Source organism: Leptinotarsa decemlineata, unplaced genomic scaffold (genome assembly GCF_025532065.1).
Source record: "Leptinotarsa decemlineata unplaced genomic scaffold, Ldec_3_MD MMD2_tig00001019_RagTag_RagTag, whole genome shotgun sequence".
Lineage (NCBI taxonomy): Eukaryota > Metazoa > Arthropoda > Insecta > Coleoptera > Chrysomelidae > Leptinotarsa > Leptinotarsa decemlineata.
This window is the reverse complement of record NW_027412557.1, coordinates 4,279,445-4,301,288: the sequence shown is the minus strand read 5'-3', so window position 1 is coordinate 4,301,288 and position 21,844 is coordinate 4,279,445. Positions and strand designations below refer to the sequence as shown.

Below are 21,844 nucleotides of genomic sequence, written 5' to 3'. Positions count from 1 at the left end.
GTAATTATATTATTATTATCCTAACTAGAACGGAAACAGTACATTTCCGTACTCGACACCGTTATCCGAAAAAGCTGATTTCGGGTAAGTAGTCGAATGTGGGAAGTATGAGTTCAGATCAAGCATTTTTCTACAAATGAATATGTTACGAAGCTCTGATAAAACTTTTATATGCGAAACAATTCCTGATCTAAATTGCTTGTAGATATAGGGTGATGCACGCACACGCACGCTTGTACAAAAAACATACAAAACAGGAACTTTTTCATAAAATTCTACATCTCTCAAAAAATGTTCCATCTCTGTTATCAAATTTCTGCATTACGACAATCTAGTTAGAATCATGAAATGCAAGTGCAGCGTTGCCCGATTGTGGGCTGACCAACATGCTATCCATTGAAAGTGTTCGTATAAACCTGGGCTCACAAAGACACTATTCACATCAGGTGTATACAATTACACAGCCACGCCTCCTGGCGAAGTTTTGTGAAAGTAGGTGGTGTATCAGCTATGTGTATATGGTGTAATGGTCGGCCCAACCGAAAATTTGCCAAACGTCATTTCACATGATAACATGTCCTAAAAACACTATATACAGTGGGAAACGTTGGTGAGCCCGAAACCGGGACGACCGACGTTTCCAAGGGCTGACCAGAGTTCACATCGCATATTCTACGGGCTGACAAATGACCGTTTACATATATATATATATATATATATATATATATATATATATATATATATATATATATATATTACACTTTACACTTGGCTGCACCGCGCCACAATATTAACTCGAAGATTTTCACAGACATCGTATGATGAGATGTTTGTGCTTTAAAAATGATGCCAAATGACATGCATATGACCGATCAAGTGATTTTTCTTCCCTGTCCAATTTGATATTTTTTCCAAAAAATGTTCAGAAAAGCAGTTATTGCTCGAAATTTCGAAAATCGGTAAAGAGAAAAGATGATTGTTTTTTCATTTTTTACCCATATACTAATTTTTAGCTCTCTAGTACAAATTTAGTTTTTTTACAGTTTTTCGAAAATTTGACATTTGCCGATTTCTCAAATTTAGCCAAACCTCAACAAAGTTAGTGCTTTATGCCTAACTTATCTTTCCAACGCATTTTTATTACCAATTGCAATTCTAAATACAAGTTATTTCGCAAAAATTTAAAACACCAGAAAAAATTATGCCAAAAATGATGCAAAGTTGATACAGTTTTTAAAAACAGATAAATATTTCACTTTATTTCTACTTTTTGCGAAATAGCTAGTTAAAATAGCATAATTAAAAAACAATATCAATGAAGAGTCAATAATTTATTCTTTACTGCACTTTTCAAACAGTTGAACTTTGATTTACTGTCATTTGGCATCATTTTTAAAGCACAAACATCTCATCATACGATGTCTGTGAAAATCTTCGAGTTAATATTGTGGCGCGGTGCAGCCAAGTGTAAAGTGTAATATATATATATATATATATATATATATATATATATATATATATATATATATATATATATATATATATATATATATATATATATATATATATATATATATACAGGCTGATTCACGGAGGATGGCACATTAGACGTTTCTGGTGAACCAGACAACGGATCACTTTGAAAATTTAATGGAGGGCATATTCGGACATTCTCTAGCCAACTAAAATATTTTCGACAATGCGGCGTTGCCGCTTCTATTAGAAAGCAGTAGCAACTTTGATTTTTCAAATGGAACACTCTGTATATAATATTATTTTTGGAATCTCCAACAATTGCCCGACAACTTTTCTTGATATTTCCCTATACCTATCTGTTACCGTTTTCGAAATAAAAATTAATTTCAATTTTTTTCTTCGAAAATCATGACTTCTAAAAATGCCGATATCTTTTAGTTAAGAATTACTATGATATCGAAATTTGGTTTGGAGTTAGGTGATACTTGGACACTTCCCACACGTCAGCCTAATCTCCGTTACTTCAATACAGGGTGGTAAAAAAATACAGTTTTTTCGTTTGCTTGAAAAAGTTGCTGAAATTTGATTATTTTAAATGGAACACCCTGTATATTATTGAAAATTCGGAAAGCTGCTGAACTTTGCTTTCTTTCTATGCATATCATACCTATACCTAACTAGTCAAGTTTCGGACTTATGAACATTTATTTGTGAAAATGTCCCTTCAGAATGGTATTTCCATTCGGTATTTGGTAAGCAGGCCATGATTACTATTTGACAGTAGCGTTGTGACATTCTCCTAATAATATCGACATTTTCGTCACTTCAGAAGTTGCAAATACTTTCAAAACGATGGAACAAAACTATTCAAACGAAATTCTTATGAATTTGTTTATTATTTTTGGACAGTGTGACAAAATTATCAGCAGAACATGTAGAAAGTTCAATGAAATGTATCCGAATCTACCGCCAATGAACCTCAAGAAATTTATACGAATTCAGAACAATTTCAATGCATTTGGATCAACTTTAAAAGCACCAAGAAACTTGCCTCGACCCGTAACTTTCGAAGACAACCAGATTAATGTCTTAGCAGGAGAATGTCACAACGCTACTGTCAAATAGTAATCATGGCCTGCTTACCAAATACCGAATGGAAATACCATTCTGAAGGGACATTTTCACAAATAAATGTTCATAAGTCCGAAACTTGACTAGTTAGGTATAGGTATGATATACATAGAAAGAAAGCAAATTTCAGCAGCTTTCCGAATTTTTAATAATATACAGGGTGTTCCATTTAAAATAATCAAATTTCAGCAACTTTTTCAAGCAAACGAAAAAACTGTATTTTTTTACCACCCTGTATTGAAGTAACGGAGATTAGGCTGACGTGTGGGAAGTGCCCAAGTATCACCTAACTCCAAACCAAATTTCGATATCATAGTACTTCTTAACTAAAAGATATCGGCATTTTTAGAAGTCATGATTTTCGAAAAAAAAATTGAAATTAATTTTTATTTCGAAAACGGTAACAGATAGGTATAGGGAAATATCAAGAAAAGTTGTCGGACAATTGTTGGAGATTCCAAAAATAATATTATATACAGAGTGTTCCATTTGAAAAATCAAAGTTGCTACTGCTTTCTAATAGAAGCGGCAACACCGCATTGTCGAAAATATTTTAGTTGGCTAGAGAATGTCCGAATATGCCCTCCATTAAATTTTCAAAGTGATCCGTTGTCTGGTTCACCAGAAACGTCTAATGTGCCATCCACCGTGAATCAGCCTGTATATATATATATATATGAGTAGGTCCTATTCCTTTTTTGACACCCCTATATACATATCTATACAACTACAGTGGGTAATAACAGACGGCTCTTAATGATCTTATTACCTGAATTTTGTTTACCTGTGACAATGAGAGTACGCTAATGTGAAAACCAGCGAGTAGACCAGGTCAATTTGGTGTTAGGAATCACACGTTAAAAGGTAAGACCTCGTTAGTCCTTAGCTCTCACAAGTTTCAACTTTTGAGACTTCTTTCGTAGGGGGGCGACAGTTAGTTAACGGAAAAACAGTTAACGCAATGCTTATGTTTATGAGTTTCTAAGGATTCCAAATAATTGAATTTTCAATTCTTGCCTCCATAGTGAAAAATTTCCGTATCGTTTAGATTCGGAAACTTATGGTTACATTCCAAGGAGTGGTTTGAAAACGTTGAATCATTTTTACCTGAGGCACCTTTCATGTTCATCATACTGTTTTGAGAAATTTCGACCACATTGTCCCACATAAACACTATTACACTCCGGAGACTCAAGCTCATAAACTCCAGATTTCTCCATCTTATCCACTTTGGCATTAAAAGGAAATTAAATAACCTGGCGTATGACCTAATGCCACTTCAACATATTTTTTTCTGATTAATCCCGTAATTTTCTGTGCTTTTATCAAAATATGTTATAATTACAAATTTCTTGATTTCTGATTTTTGGATCTGGAAGTATATTATTCTATATGTGAATTTGAGACTTTGTTTTCTGAGTAGCTTCTGGTTTGTGTCAGTGTTGAACCATTATTCTGTCCTATCTGTATAATTGTTTTAATTTCCCTATCCAGATTGTTAACAGACAAAGGTAACGTGAATGCTCTGTGTAACATTGAATTGTAGGCTGCTAATTTATGACTGTCGGGATGGAAAGAATCACTTGGGATTGTAATGTCTGTATAGCTCGGTTTTCTGAATACATTGAACTCAAATTTATATGAGAATGTGTGATGGTCAGGTCTAAGAAATTAATCTGTTTTTCTATCTCTGTTTCCATTGCGAACTGTATGTATCTATTGAGTTTATTCATTAGTGTCATAAATTGGTTCAGTTGTTTCAGAATTACTACACGACAGCTGAACCATTGACGATCGATACTCTTATCACAACCATCTTATGTTGGAATATCATTGAATTATACTATTCATGAAACAAGTATTACTGATATTTTTTAATCCAGTAGGGTCAAGTGCTTTGACTGTTGTATCACTGGTCTAATGGTGAAACTTTTGGTGCTCCTTAGCCTCTGCTATATTAATTAACGAAATTTTAGGAAATCGAGTCTGATTTACTTTCATCTCCCTTTAATGTCTTATAGGAAATGCTGGCCGTTCACAAAATTCAGGTACATCTGACAACATCCATGTTGACTTGTGTCCCATTTTAAAAATTTACTTTTTCATTGTATGACAAATGTAGGTATGTAAGAACTTGTTCTTCAGAAAATCTAAGGCTTTCTTTTTTTTTATTCGTTCAGCTGACGTGAAACAGGAATGATTCCCAAAATATAACTTACATTTTTGAGTTGAATTGTAATAACAATACACTGAAATAAAAAGTATATGGTTCTAGTATCCTTAGTGGCTTTTGTTATTTTTCCGCTTTGTACTTGAATCTAAAATCACCGACATTCTGGGTAATTTGAGAATTCTCCTGATGATGTAGGTAGTTCTTTCGAGTTTGGATAACTGAGCTTGAAATAAACTCGAGAATGGATCATTTTCAACTGGCATGGTATCAACCGGAAAAATCAATGTGGCAACACATTTGTGATGTATCCTTCAACCATCCCAATTCATCACTGGATTCTATTGAAGTACAAGGTGTTCCTTACTTTCACCGATCATATAAATGCCAGTAAAAAGTAATTTCAGTAAGAAAATATTCTGTGGTTTTTTAAAACGAATTTTTAGATCTCCCATAATTTCTGGAGGCAAAAATATCAAACGAAAAACAGTAACAGATATAACAAAACAACAGTCAGCAATCCCACCCATACATACATTCAACATATTTCACTGCAATTGGATTCTTACCACAGGAAAACGTCACTCCTGGTATAATAATTTAGTTGGTTACATGATTGTGGGTACTATGAAACAAAGTGTTTTTTATATGCTTCAAATTATTTAAACCATGTAGAAGAAATATACAAGATTGATATTCATATGTGCTACTGAGAAACATTATTTTGTCGAATAGGATCAATTCACTGATGTGAAATCTTCTCAGTAACACGTAACATATGAATCAATTGTTATATTTCCTATATAGAATAAAGAAAATAACTTTTGTCTGATTTTTACTATGTTTTTTATTTATTTCGACCGAAACCGGTCTTACAAAAGTTCCAGTAGCTCAGAATAGAAAAAATTCAGGTACCGATGTTATATAAAAATTATACTTTTTACAAATATAATTTTGCCGCTGAAATGGACCAAAAAAAATATAAGCCCCAGGTCTGAAAAAAGTGGCCTTTTTTAATTTTTTTTTTTTCAGATGGTGGTAAGCGTGTAGGGAGAAAATTGTGTATTTTGCATTCAATGCCTTATCAACCATCTTAAATAACGCATACAACATTTTAGAACCAAACCTTTTTGCAAGTAAACCCCCTTTATTTTGATGCCTATTTATTGGACTATATATACAATACCTTCTACAGGTGTGCCTAATAAAATATCAGGCATGGCATATGTTGAGGTTTTGTGAACAGTTTATGTAAGTAAATAAGTATAACCTCTTTATCTTCAAATGCATTATAACACCGATCTCTATATATTTATAATTTGTATCAAGTTGAGGAATATAACTGTATAACTGACCATTATTCTAGTAATTGAAGACAATAAAATATTGTTTTCTTATATCTCTGTATTTTCCGTTTTGTGAAACCCCATATAAAGAAAAATTTGACTGAAAATATGAAAGGAATAGAGATAAACTGAGTCACAGTTTCCATTATTGATGTTTCAAATTTCTAATTTTGTCAAATTATTTGAATATAAAACCAACGAGATAAATTTACTTTTGCCAAAGTATGTCAACAAAGGCAAGATATATTATGTCAATATTTGCAACCAAGTTTACACTGACACTGCATTGTATGTATCCCCTGTTATTAACACTGTACATATTTACATGTTCAATGAAAGTAATCAAATATACCGACTTGCAAATAAATGAAACATTTCAATAATAAGAGTACAGAGATTTATTCACATGAGAAAAAAGCACAAATTGAAAAAATAATTAATGTCTTTAAAAATTGTTGAATCATTCTGCGAATATATATAGAACTAAGCATAAAACATTGGAATATTTGTTGAATACTACTTATTTTTAAATAAACGTATATAAAACATAAACATATACAAAAAAGAGTCGATTTACTTTATATAATTTATATTTTATGAGATTCAATTCCTATCTTTCTCGAAACACATATTTAAGAAGACTCGCCAATGAGAGCTAACAAGCATTTCTTGTAATGGCCGGAACAGTCACCCTAAAATCATAAACCAGTAAGTAAACGTTAGCAAATATCCCGATTACGACTTACCTTGATTGCTTCAGCCAAAGACTCTCCATATTTTGATTGGTATTCCCTCTTCACTTCACCCATATCAATCTCAGACCTGGTCACTACTATTCTGATCAACTGTGAATCATTGGTCCCTAATCCTTTCATACTCTTATTCAACATTTTGGCAAAGAAAGCTGCTTTATTCTTTATAGATCTTACAACAGCAAGAAAGCCTTCCTCACAGTCTCCCGAAAATTCATTTTTAATGGCCTGCTCAATGTCATGACCTGTTATACGTTGATACTCTTGAAAGGTGAGTTGTAGCTGTGCGACATTGCGCTGACACAATATCATGTTGAAGGTAGATTCGTCAGTTCCAAATCGCAATTCTCCAGCTCGAAGCAATGCTTGGGCGTCTGCAGCTGCTTTTTGGTGATCCGTGACCATGCTTTCATCTCTGCAAGCATTGCAAAGGGAGACCATTAGTCGTTTGAACGTACCACCTGTATCGCCTTTTAGGTCACTTTCGAGGGGTTTGTAATACACTGTAAATAACACAAATTCACAAAATAACTTTCAATTCACATTAAGTGAACACTCACAAAGAAAAAGCGTTAAAATTGCTGGAAAGTTAGTAAGGAAGTTCTTATGTTGCTCAATTCAAAGTTATGTAAATTGATTACATATAACTGGCGCCTGGGAAAAGAATTCTGCTAAATGAAGAGTATAAGGCTAAAATTTTACTAATATTTTATTGTTAAACTCATCACTAAAATAATCATATAGTATCATCACCAATCACAGTAGCAAGAATGAGAGTGATATTTGAGTTGTAAGTTGAAATATTGTAATTAAAAATGAAGGATAAATTTCCTACACTCTCTGGATCATAATTTTTAACGACAAGATTTATTTTTAGACTATCTGTTGGGGGATATATGATGACTGGCAAATATGTGGAACCAAGTATATATCCAAGTTTTTTTAAGGGAAACTGAATAAATGAAGTTTGATGGATAGATACGTGTTTTAAATGCCTGAATGGCATCCTTTTTAAAATTAATTTTTTCTTTGCAAACTTGGTAGATGCCCCTACGGCAGCCATAAAGTCATACTGACGAGATTCCAGTTGATAGGTGAATTTTGAGGTTGTCACATGTTCAATCTGCAAAATTGCCTCCTTAATGACCACAGCAACCTTCACATCTGTAGGTGAACTATACTTAATGATACATTATATTTAGAGGTGGTGATCTTGTCACAAATTAAAGCGTTTTTAACACATATTGCTTTTTTTTGGCAGATTTTAACTGACTATGAACCATATTCGGACTATAACAACATATTCTTTCACGGCCAGAGTCACGTTTGGAGAGGACAAAATCCAGTCTGGCTCAAAGAAATCAACTTTTCCATTATTGTATTTTCCAAAAGACTAAGACTTGAATACAAATAAAATATATACATAAAATATGTTTTTCCGTTAACTAGCTGTCGCACCTATACGAACGACAACCCTCAGAAGTCGAAACTTGTGCGAGCTAAGGTCTATCGAGGTCTTACCTTTTAACGTGTGATTCCTAACATGGAATAGAATTATATGATTTTTTGAATCTTGAAGGTGACATAATTTCATCAAAATATACTTTTATATAGAATATTGAAAAAATCACCCAAGCAAGTTTTGGTATATCTCTTATGCAATTCAACCATTTAAAAAACAATTGAATCACATCATATCATCACAGCTGATATATTGAATGGAACTGGCCAATACTTGATGGAAATCTATATCAAAACTTACTAATAAAAAGTATAGTATTAGATGAAACAACAAGATTAATTTTTCTGTATCTAAACGTAAATTTTAAATTATGCTACTTATTTTGATAACTGTCCCTACTATAAAAATTTTCATATTGGGTATTAGGTCTCTATATCTTGTTCTACAATAATTGAAGCCTTTTATTTTGTATCTGTGAAAAATGTTCTATTCAGAATTAAATTAAATAAATTGTGATTTATTGAAAACTTTGCAATACAAATAAATTTCTTCTGATCTCACCAAAAATTCAACTTTGTTAAAAATATTCACAATAGGTTCACAGTTTTATCCAATAGCCAATATTTCATAACACTATTTCGGATATGTTTATTTGGTTCCTTTTATTCGCTCAACACTACATAAAGTATTATATTTTAGTTATATAAAAAATAGCAGAATTAGGTGATGAAATTATTAAAAATCATACTTGTAACACCCCACAATATGAAATGATAATGTTGTGTGTTGCAATTTAATGATTTTTAATATCTTATTTCATGATGTCTCATTCAAAATACGTAAATTGTTTCACTGGTTTTTGTATGATCTATTATCTTGTATTAGAGGACAAAATACTATCTACAAATCATACAGACGATTCTTCTCCAGTTTGAAATAAACGTTCTGGAAAATCTAGTTATGTTTTCGGATTAATGATGAATAACAATATAGAATTGAAGGTATGGACGTTTTTGACATTAAAATCATCTGTTCGACAGAGATTGACAATGATTCTTGGTGAATTTAGAAGTCTGATTCCCGTTGTTTAATAAAATGTTAAAATTATTGAAAATACTATAAATAACGGAATCGATACATTCGGATGAGTTAGTTGAAACAAAAAAATGTTAAGTAGGGGACAAAGTGAGCAATTAGTATAACAATTCAAAATAAAATTGTAAAAATGCTTATTTGTGAAGAAATCAAATTAGTGTGATTTGAAATGAAAATGATTCAATAACTGGCTTAAACAATAAATAGAGTTTCAATTATATACAAAAAATACAAAAAAAATAATTAATTTGAATAATGAAAAATGCAAAAAATGAAAAATAAGAAAATAGTTCAAAGTTACTTTACTACATTTGATAGTATTCAGGATAGCTAGCTGATTACTGATTCTTGAGACTATTTATAAGTCTATTGGACGCTTTCACTTCTCTCTACTATTCTCTGTATCCTCTCAGTTTCTCGTTCAGTGCAACGTAGGCTGTTTTCCTGTCTGATTAGAGGTGGTTACCATATGATGCATTTCCTTAGTGTGGCTTTACGTTACTTTCAGTATTTTCAATAATTTTAACATGCTATTATCTTCATTTCATTTGTTCTTCCAAAGATTAAAAATATTTTTAGACAACGAAGGTCAGAACTGGTAACAATTGAATTGTCATTCAAATGAAACCAGAAAGGATATTTCGAACTGAACTTTCATTTGAAATTACTTGTTTTTCCTTATTGAACTATCAGTATTAGAGGCAAATTGTTGAAAACTTCTATGTCATACTGGTTCATTATTGTGTTTTCTAAGTTTCCAATTACATACTTTATGGCCCACACAGGCATAAAAACAAAATATAGATTCTGAATAACTTAATAATCTTATTTAGCGAAGTTACAAAATATGAAATTGAAGTATTCATTACCTAAATTAAGTAAAACTGGCAAATTGCAATTTCATCAAGAATGAATTTTACTGGAGGTTTTCCCCAACATCAAGAGTAAGATCAAACTGATCTTCATTCCTCTTGAAGATGAGTACATGGTAATCAAAACACGTGTCGAGGTGTTAAAATAATGGTTTGGTGTTGGGAAGAAACTCCAGTAATATTCATCACTACACCAAAGGTTCCAAACAGTGCATCATAAGTTCATTAAGGATACCAGAACTTTTCTGAATTTCGACTTTTTGAGTTTAACATCTAGCAAAATTCGTTTCAAATGCTATTATTATGTAATATAAATGTTAAAAAATCAACTTGAATTTTCAGATTTTTCAAATATTCTTCTACTATCTATGTATGCACCGTGGGTATTTATAGATGTGTGGTCAAGGAACAAAAAAAGGTTATGTGAACCTTCAAGATATATTAAAATTTTCCATACCACCACAAATTGGAAATATTTTGGATGATCAGAGTTACGGCAAATCTCATTTATACCACATTAAAATCTATCTTATCAAAATAAAAATTGATTTTTATGTCAATTGTTGATGAAGTTTTCACATTTATATAGTGATATAAATGAAAAAATGTATTTAATGTATTTTTACAATAACTTATCAGGAAAATTTGTTTTTTGAAAACTAATTAAGATATTACAGAAGAAAATTAAAATTTTTGAAGAATACTTATCACATTGAAATTAAATGCAGTAATTGAGAGAAAATTCAAATAACACTGACTCACTTGAATGATATGCTTGTCGAATGGTTCTAATCTCGTTATTAGACATGGTGCACAACACTTCTATGAGCACATCTTCATCGGTACCCACACCACTCATGGCATCGTGTAATTCTTTGGCATAGAATTCTGGTAGAGGTGTCATCATGGCAACAACCAAGTTTTCGAAATTACCACTCAACTCACTCTTCAGATCTTTTATCAAATCCTGAAAATGAAAAAGTAAAAATTTTATATTGTTACTTGAAATTCGAAGACGCTAAAATTTTGAATGTGATTGTACTTCATTATATTTTGCGTCACCTGTTGCTTTATAGTATTAGAAAGCGTCAATGCTTTCCTCTACGATGTTGGTGAAGCATTACAACGATACATGATGGAACTTCCTCTTGAATCGAGACGAGAACATTTTTTGTACTCAATTGAAATAGTTACTTTACTAAGGGTATTTAAAAGTTGCATAGATTTTTGAGTGGTATTGTGATTTTTGAAAATATTCAATAAAGTAGCAAATTTTCTAACAGAAATATTGATTGAGAAGTTGTTTACGAATATTTTTTTAATTCAAGTTTTTGTTTCTACTGACATATCACACGTATCAAGGGTACTTGTATTAAATGAATTGTTATCATTTATTTTCAACGCTCCATGCAACAATATCAGAACTAGAAATGTATTTGGAAAAATAATGATTAGTTTAAAAAACTTCTTTACTATACAGTACACTCCAGTTGACACGGTCCAACCTGAATGAGTCATTTGATATTGAGATTGTAAAAAATTCGCGAAACACGTCAACTTTAGTTTTCAGAGGGAGATATTTGTACATAAACCCCTTGTCAGCCACCCCCTTCATAACAAACCTCACGTCAATAATTTTGAACAGAAAACACTAACCAGTTTACGAAACCGCAACACGTTTCGCTATGAAATAATTTCATCAGGCGTGTTCATATATACTTGTACCTATAGCAAAACATGTGTTGCAGTTTTGTAAACTGTTCAGCGAAAAATTTACAGTAAAGTGTTAATTGAATACATTATGGATTTTTATTAAGTATCGGCCATTTCCATCACATATTTTTTTAATTATTTTTATTTATTCATAATGCTTCTTCTGCCCATTCAGGAAACCCCTAAGAAATTTCAATACGAAATATTTGCGAAAGTAAAAAATAAAAACAATCAAATGACCGATTTTCAACGAATTGGAAGTAAATTTGAATATTTGAATTTATAAAGTTATAGAAATATCTTGACAGAATAAATTTGAATGAATCAACATACTATTACAACAGCCTAATCCAATTTGTCACTGACATTTTCTTAAGTGTACATGGAAGAGGGGGGTTGCTAGACTGCATGCCTCTCCAGGGACTGGAGGATGTTCTGCAACCATGCAAAGCCGGGACGGTTCTCCAGTGGGCGATTTATAAAATTTGTGAATATTTATTCGAGTTGCAATAATAACTTATTTTTCATTTCTATTTTCAATGTTTTTTTTTTGATTTTCATACCATAACTCTACTGAAATCTTCAAGAGTTACAGAAGGTTTAATAATTCGATACATAATGTCCTAGAGACAGAAAATAATATTTTTATCATATGCTGTCTTTATCAGACAGCAATGTGAATTTGTGTATACTTTTCTTCCAATGAAAATATGCTCATTATTTTATACAGTAACTATGCATGAAATGATAGACTTCCACTTTACAATTCAGTGATGACACTACTACGTACTTAAAATGTGATATACTCTAAAATTTTGTTTGGAATCATACAAAATTAACATTTTTTTAAGACAATATTTTTATGTATGAATTAAATGACAATTTTTGAGTAGATCATTATCCGAGTTAGTTTTTAAGAGTTGATGAAAGTTTCTAGGTAACATCATCCTAAGGACAAATAGATATGATGTGTCACATTGAAAAACGTGTTTACTATTTATTAGCGTTGCCCCATTTCATTGAAAAAATTGTAATATAATATTTCAGATTACATACAGAATTTAATTTTTTGTGGTTGTGCAACAATTACTAGTTCCTTCACACTCACATTCGATACTTTTGAGTGCCATGTCAGAAATTCTCAATTTCATCTGATTGTTTACTATTGCCAATTATCAAATATAGACAACAAATTGTACATACTTCTTCAATTCATTCGTTAGACACAAAGACTTGTGAACTTTAATCATGACTTGATTACAAAACTCTTCAAACATGTTCAATTAGGTATGCAATTAGTAGAAACCTGATATTTTAGAGTGAAGAGGAAATGAAAAACTTCTGCAATGTTTCCTATACAGTGCATTCCTTTAATGACAGATGAAACTTTCAAGATGGCGACTGGGCGCCGGCTGGAAAAAAAATTTAATGGAAAGGGGGGGGGGTCTTGTGACACATCATTTTGAAGCTCCTGACGAATACTTCACAACCCTAGAATATGAAGTCAATATCTTCACCTACTACAAAATGGAGGAACATTTAATAATTTCCTGAAGACAAACACATTAATATCGATATTTCTAGAAATATTCCTTCTTATCTGCCATATGGCAATTCCAACAACTCGATAAGGTTTGTTAGTTATTTTTTGTTTATAAAAACGACAAAAAATGTCAGTACGACAATAAACATCATTGTTCAGTTAGAATATTCTCATTAAGTTTTAGGTTTTACTAGTAGAAAGGTATCACGTCAACAACCTCTAAAATTGTCAATTCTCGTCCATTGAAAGAAAAAATCAAAGCGAGTTTTATTTACGATGCGACGCGTAACTTTCACGAGACCGAAAGGATTTTCAATAAACGTTTTCCGAATCGTCCTATCTATAGAAAATATTTGAGGGAACTTGTATCTAAATTCACAGCTACTGGTAGTGTACATAACAAAAAGCCCCCAGGTCGTTCGTTGGAAGAACAGCAAGTGCAAATATTTGGTGAGATGGTAGTAAATCCTGAACAATCTACTTATTCCGTCGCGAATGTTTGTGAGGTGTCTCCTTCTACTGTGTGGAGGAATAGGTATCATACATACAAAATTAAAATGGTACACCAATTAACTGAAGATGTCCCTGATCGAAGAACAGAATTCTGCGAAATCATGACGGAAACCATTGCAAGGCATCCTACCTATCTCCACAACATTTGTTTTAGTGAAGAATGTTCATTTTTTTTAAACGAAAATGTTCACAGATAAAATTGCCGTTATTGGAGTGACACCAACCCTTACGTTTTCCGGGAAACCATATTGATCAAAATTTTACAGGGGAACAGTATTTGAATATGCTGGAAACTACTGTTGACCCTCTCATCACTGAAATCGTCGAAGCGAATCCTAATGAACTCGATATGGATATTGTATTCCCACAAGATGGAGCACCATCACATTACTCCAGACAAGTAAGAAACTATTTGGATACTACTTTTCCCGGTCGTTGGATTGGCCGTCGAGGTCCTACAGATGGCCAACCCGCTCGCCAGATTTGGCACCTCTGGACTTTTTTATGGGGGATATTTGAAGCAAAAGGTGTACGAAACTGAACCTGCCTCAATATTGGATATACGGCGAAGAATAATAAATATTTGTAGAGATATTGACGTCAAGCTTATTAGGTACTTCATATTATGTAGTTGAATGTCAATGTATTCAGGTAATTATTCAAAGTTTCGCCATTTTGTAGTAGTTGAAGATATTGACATTATATTCTAGGGTTGTGAAGCATTTGTCAGGAGCTTCAAAAATATTTGCCACAAGACCCCCCCCTTTCCATTTATTTTTTTTTTCTCAGATGGCGTCCAGTCGCCATCTTGAAAGCTTCATCTGTCAATTTCACTTCAAAATAAAGTATTCATGCATTCATTTCATTATCCCAAATTTCAATGTAATCTATTCGAAATCCGGTGTGTTCATACTGTATGAATACACATGAGGAAGCAATTGTGTAGTGAAACGCTTGTGTGGTTTTGTGAATTATTCTGTCTGTTTAAAAAAAATATCTGTTTTTCCGGTAATCAGCTTACGCTACCATACGAACGACAACTCTCAGAAGTTGAGAAACTTGTGCGAGCTAAGGACTAACGAGGTCTTACCTTTTAACGTGTGATTCCTAACAGTGAAAATCTCAAAATATAGAGTTACGTAAATATTACAATCAAACCTAGAGTTAGTTCATTTCTATTTCTTGAACAGGAAATAAATTTGTAGTGTACTAAATATTCTAAATAACATTTGAAACTTGAAAAATTTGTGCTCTATTTTAGCGATTTGAAAAGTTTATACATTTAGGTTATGATAATTCTTTCAGTTGGGTTTTTAATGGAAATGCTGATCGTACAAACCATTATTTTGGGCCAGGAAACATTACAATTCTAGAGGGAATATTAAAAATAAAAGATATTCAAATGTTGAAAATTAAAAAGATTGAAAAAAATGACATGATGAACACTTTGCAGATGATTAACGGAAAGTAATATTAAATTTGAAAATATAGTTCCCAAATAAAATATACCAACAAATGTATTACATTTCTGAACAATTATTGGTTTTATTTTTGTAATCTTTTAGAAAGGATATGAATTCAACTATTCCATTCAAAACTCAGTGTAAATGTAATTTCCTACCTTTCCATATAATGTCTTGAACTGAATAGCTATTTGCAATCTCTGATCATTGGTTCGTTTGGTTAAAACATTGATGATGGCCTTTTCGTCAGTTCCGAAACCCTTCATGGCTTTTCTAAGAATTTCTGCGTCTGCTCGAGGGTCGAAGGGATGAGCAGGAACAACTGTAGGAGTTCTCTGAAAACAAAGGAACAGACGTAAAGTGAACATTTTTACAATTTGTATATTTTATTTTGATTTTCGAGAAATCAAATATGAATTAAATTTCCACCTCGAATTGAAAATCTGTCATTCACATTCAGACACCCTGTTTACCAATAAAAATTGTGATTTCCATATGTTACGAATGTTTAAGATAATATTCATATCACTTTCAATGGGAATGTTGAAAAAAAAACTCTTTATCAACATAAATAGCGTTACTGATAGAGTTCTTATTAACATTTGAATTTTAATGGAGTTATGTCAATTTTAAAAATTCACTGATTTCTTTCGAAATTTGCATAATAAAAAGAAGTATATTGCGTTATTTAGCAATAACTCGCGGATTGAACAACTATAAACTAATTGACTAGGTATAACTTTATTGTTAATAACGGGTTTTTACGTATTTTCAATATTTTCCATTGGGAAACTTTGATATTTATCTATATTTTAATATTACACGTATGCTCCTTCCAACAAATTATTTTTGTTAATTCTTTTTTTTATTATGGAAATACAAATGAATCATTTCTATTTTTGTTTGAAGGTAAATGACTTCATACAATTTAAATACAGTTTTTGATGTTTCCCCATACTTTTAAGAGTAAACATAGAACACATTTCCAAACTTTTAATGTAAATTGGAATAAATAGCATAAATAAGCACTTTCGATGAAATGTGATAGGTAGTAATTAAAATATCAAATTGTTCAACTTGCCATTAGGGCCATCCATAAATTTACGTCCCACGAATTTCAGTATTTTTGACCCCCTCGTCTTTGTTACAGCTGGTCACATTTGTGAGACCCCCTCTCCCTAGAGTAACGCCACATATTTTACAATTTTATATCTAGAAATAATTATTGGATCAGAACAGCTGTTCCAAAATTTGTTTTATTTCAATTTACATAATTTTTTGATAAAATTAACATCAAATCAAACATTTCAAGAAATTAATAATGTCAGGAACATTCGTTGTGTCAACATCTAACCATACAGCATTATCGTCATCATACAAACAAAGAATTTTTCTGGCACTTCTAGCAGCAATTCTTTGAGGACTAATCTTCGTGATGGGCAAAATTTCTTGTTATTTTTTATGTAATTGCTTGTCTTGATTAGTTGCCTTGTGTGATGCAAAATATAGACCACATGATCGCTTAAATAAGTATGCCTCGATACTGGGGCGATAGCTGTCATACGGAAGTTGCTTCAAATGTGATGTTGTATGGAGATCCAAAGCTAGGGTGAAGGGAATTTACTTTCGGAGTCGTATTTTTCTATGGTTACAAACCGCTGATTAATTGAAACAGATAATGGTAAAACCCCTCTCGTAAGAGTCGCCAAAGGCTCGATCGTCGCACACAACATGATACAACCTCGCATTTTATTACCATTTGTAATGAATATTGTGATTCACACATATGCTTTGCGTACCAAGTCGCATCATTTTTTAATTCCTTAGCCTATTTAATGTTTCGTAGTCTAGTATCTGTTGGCCCAATGTATTCGGAATCATCAATGACCATTTGGCCCCATATCATGTTTTCTATGAGATGATTTTCCATGTGATAATGAGTGAATTAATTTGAATAAATGTTTAATTCACTAAATGAAATATTTTCTCATTTGATATATCTAGATTTTGATTCATTATCATTTTGGGACCTCTTGGTTTTTAGTGATGTCATCAGTTTTAAAAAATTCTTCTGAGGTAGGTAACCTATATATGATATTACGAAATATCAATGTCGTACAAAATGTACGTGAGAAGGTATCATTTTTAGTAGATAGATAGATAGATTCATTTATTTTACTGTTCTACAATAAGTTTACAGCATGTCATACACAGAAAATAGTCATAGAGAGAGGTGTAATATATAAACTGATAAAAAATTTCATAACTTTTAGATTTGAAAGTACATTACAATATAACATTACGTACACATTAGAATAAGTTCACAAATATGAATATACCAGTGAATAATTTTTGCTTAATATATTAGTAATCAATAGATTAATTGTTTAAAAAATTCATCAATACTATAAAAACAATGGTCTAAAAGTAGGTATATCTCTATTATTCGAATTCAATATTATTCAGTGAATGCATCTCTGAAGTCAACTTCTAATGAAGTTTGAAATTTATGCAGTTCGTGTATTTAAATTTTCTGTATGCATATACCAATTGAGGAAGTCATCGATTGTAATATCGAGAAGTTTGCAATGTTCACCTGTTGTATAGCTGTTGTTACTTGAAATTATTAAATTTTGACTCCACTGATAATTTAATTGCATAAAGTTGGCGGTAAACCAATTTTTCGCATTGTAAATGGATTCATCAGACATTTTTAAAAGAGTAGTATTTCTAGTAGTATTATGGAATGTTTCTGGGACCATTTCTTAAGGAGCACCTCTCATTCCAACCATAAGGTCTGGAGTAGACTGCGGTTGTGTAACGTAAACTTTAGATTTTACCAATCCTCACAAAAAGCTAAGGGTGTCATATCAGGTAATGCAGCAGGTCATTCTCAGGGACCACGTTCGACTATTCACTGCTTTAAATAATTGTTATCTGCTAAAATCTAATACTAGTTGAGAACTCATTCAGGTTTGACAATTTTCCAAATATGCAAACGTGATACCTTAAAAGTGCCCACGAGATCACCGGATATGACGCCCCTATGTTTTTTGAGGTAACACGTGACATCTGAAGTGCACAATACACAATTGCAATTCATTTCAGAACTCGTGGATAGAAAGAATTGTGCCTGCAACGAAATTACCCCAGGGACATTTCATAATATAGGAAAAAATGTAAATAGACTTCATTATAAAGTGAATGATAAACATTTTGAATATATATTGAAATGAACTAAAGTGGATTTTGAATATTTTTTTCTTGAAATAAGAATATTTATGGGTTGTTTGTAGATTCTCAAAATGAATATAAACCTGCTAATTACTCGGAAACCTCTAACTCAATTCCCAACAATAGAAAAGTATTAGCTAGAGAATTGAAATACCTATCAAACGAGTAATAAAGACACCCCTTTCCATTAAAAAAAGTGGCAGCGTTCTCTCGACGACGGGTGATGTCACACTATTGTCTTTCTGATCAAGAAGTATCGCTCTCAATATATTAAATCTCATTGATCTCAGTATCTTTTGGAAGTATCAATACCGAACATGAAATGGATCTTTAACACGGTGGATTAAAATTTATTCTTGCCAGACTATTAGTTTTCTGCAAATATAACATAATTTTTATGTCATGCGTTATTGTTTTGAAAGCTAGGTTACTTCAATCTCGATAAGTACATTCATTTATTTTCATTCATCGGGACATAGACAATAACTTTGGTAACTGTCTGAAAGCATAACAGAAAAAATGAAAGACTATACTAACGAAAGAAAACCGTGAGTAGTTACAAAAATTGTGTTCATCACATTGCAACATTACTTTAAAAAATGTGCTTTTCCGTTAATCAGCTGTCATTTCCTTACGAACTTGCCTACAAAATGCCTCCCTCAAAAATAACTACAAATATTGTATCAATTCGATGAATATATAAAAAAGTCAGACTAATTTCAACACTAATTCCAATACATATGCAAACGCAAATATGGAATCATTTCTGAAAATCTAATTCAAAGCAAACAACTTTTACACTACCTTATTTTTAGAAGTAACATGACCCTGAGTCATCTGAGGGGCACTATGCTGAGTATACGAGAAACCTCCATAAGGCCCTTGAGATCCTTTTCCAGAATAATTGTGTGATCCAGAAGGAGGAGCACCAGGAGCATGAGGGGAAGGAGGATATCCTCCATGAGAAGGGTAACCACCACTGGATGGGGGATGACCTCCACCACTCGGTGGATAGCCTCCACTGGATGGAGGGTGGCCTCCACCACTCGGTGGATAGCCTCCACTGGATGGTGGGTGGCTTCCACCACTCGGTGGATAACCTCCACTGGCTGGTGGATAGCCTCCACTTGACGGTGGATAGCCCTCACTTGACGGTGGATAGCCTCCACTTGACGGTGGATATCCTCTTCCTGGGGATGGAGGATATTGTGAACTACTTCTTGCTGGAGAATGAGGTGCTGGAGGAAAACCCCCACTGTTTGGAGGATATGAAGGCATAGGCATAGGTTGTGGCATGTACATGGGAGTATTAGAAGACAGACCAAAGCTATTTGGATTAACAGGTCCACCAGATGGGTAGGGACTTGCATGAGGATAAGGTGCTCCCCCTGAGGGTTGTTGTGGATATGGACTGGGTGCTCCTGGTGCTGATCCCTAAGCAACAATTTCATGTTAAAAACTGTCAATCAATCAGTATATATTTTTTCATATGAGTAGATACCAGAAAATTGAAATAATGAAGAACTAATAGAAGGAGAGTACAGTTTATTCACCCAAAATACCCAAATTATGCTTTTGTTGACGTACCTACTTTACGGCAAAGTAACGAATTCGTTATCCTATAAATATGTCCGGATATCTCGATAAAAACAGCGGAGTTAAAATGTCCACTTGAGATAATTCAGATAATTATTAGCTTTTCGAATCGTTATCTGATAAAGAAGTGAGTTATGAGAAAACTAAACTAAAGTTTAATACACGTGTAATGACTCTAGTTTTTAGACGACAAACATTTTTGAGTTTCATCAATTGTTGAATTGTATCGTTTTGATTTTTGAAATATTCAAACTTCCTAAGTGAAACTGTCAGTATAGAAAACAAATTATATTCGAATGGTTCCATTAAAAATTACAAATAATCATACAATTTATTTAAAAATTTCCAATTCGTTATTCCCGTAAATGAATATTCTGAATACATACAATATGAACACCTGGTGCATTGGATAAAATGAAATTTGAAAAATCAGATACATGTAAGTACAATGTAGCAAAACACTGAATAATGATCACCACAAAAAACAGTTTTTACATCAATTTATTGATGTATTTCCAAAATAAATTGTAAGCGTTATATATATTTTTTTTTATAATGAAAAGGAGTTTACGGTAGTTGGCATCAATGCTTTTTTTTTACCTAGAAAATTGAAGAATATCTGTAAATTTTTTCAGGTTCAGGAATATAAAAAACTGTTTAAAATATGTTTTTCCGTTAACCATAAATATGAACTGATTCAACTTTATGTCTTGTGTTATAAGTATGATTTTTTGTAAGTTCACCTCGATGGATATGTTGAAACTATACCAAATAATAATTCATATATTCAGGCAGAAAAAATCACATGCATCTATCTCCTATTCGGAGCGTAAAAACACGTTTGTCTTTAAAAATGCATATGACTTTGAAAGCCAATATTTAAAAAATCGTACTCACAAATTCAAATATGCCTTGTTACATTATCTATTGCAACATTCTTTGACATGAATATTAAAGTAATCTCTTCGTAATGACAGATAAACCCAAAAACTATTGTTTAGTGAGCCTGATTGATAATTAATATATATCAGAAAATATGTCTATTCACAGCTTTCTCTATGATTTAAAACAAGCAAATAGAGACATATCTTCAAAATCAGCAAATTCATGTATATTTCCAAAAATATTAGATGTATTAGCAATTATCTAATCTATTGAAGACTGAAAAAGGGATTCATTTCATCTCAAAAAATACCCAGAAGACCTTTGGTTTCTGATGACTAAATATTGTATTGATGTGAATCATCCCTAAAAAAATATTACGCGGCCGCCTCTGGCCTTCGTAAAACAACTGAGACGTAGCCAAGATCGAAGCCCAGCCGGCGGTTCACGGTTCTTCAATGTATGTGCCGTATCGATGGAATTCCGACGAATATTCTACCGATGGATCTCAGGAATTCTTCGCCGGTTTCGGGATAGTTCGTTTGCCGTATATAAACGCCACCTACGAGTACAATGTGGTCAATTATTGGTATACC

General features: G+C 32.3%; 1 protein-coding gene across 5 annotated transcripts in view; it reads right to left on the bottom strand.

Moving 5' to 3' along the window:
- The window catches only part of LOC111502746 (annexin B11-like), a 129,069-nt gene that overhangs the window by 78,912 nt on the left and 28,313 nt on the right, over positions 1–21,844 (bottom strand). For 2 of the 5 annotated variants that reach the window (XM_074175367.1, XM_074175368.1), the window contains exons 3-5: positions 19,575–20,204; positions 15,695–15,871; positions 11,067–11,271 (exon numbers count right to left, since the gene is read on the bottom strand). In XM_074175367.1, the coding sequence (XP_074031468.1) occupies positions 11,067–11,271; positions 15,695–15,871; positions 19,575–20,204 (1,012 nt within the window). Of the gene's footprint in view, positions 1–6,503; positions 6,816–6,869; positions 7,379–11,066; positions 11,272–15,694; positions 15,872–19,574; positions 20,205–21,844 lie in introns of those variants that run through there. The other 3 variants (XR_012465453.1, XM_023156900.2, XM_074175369.1) reach the window with 3 other exon arrangements.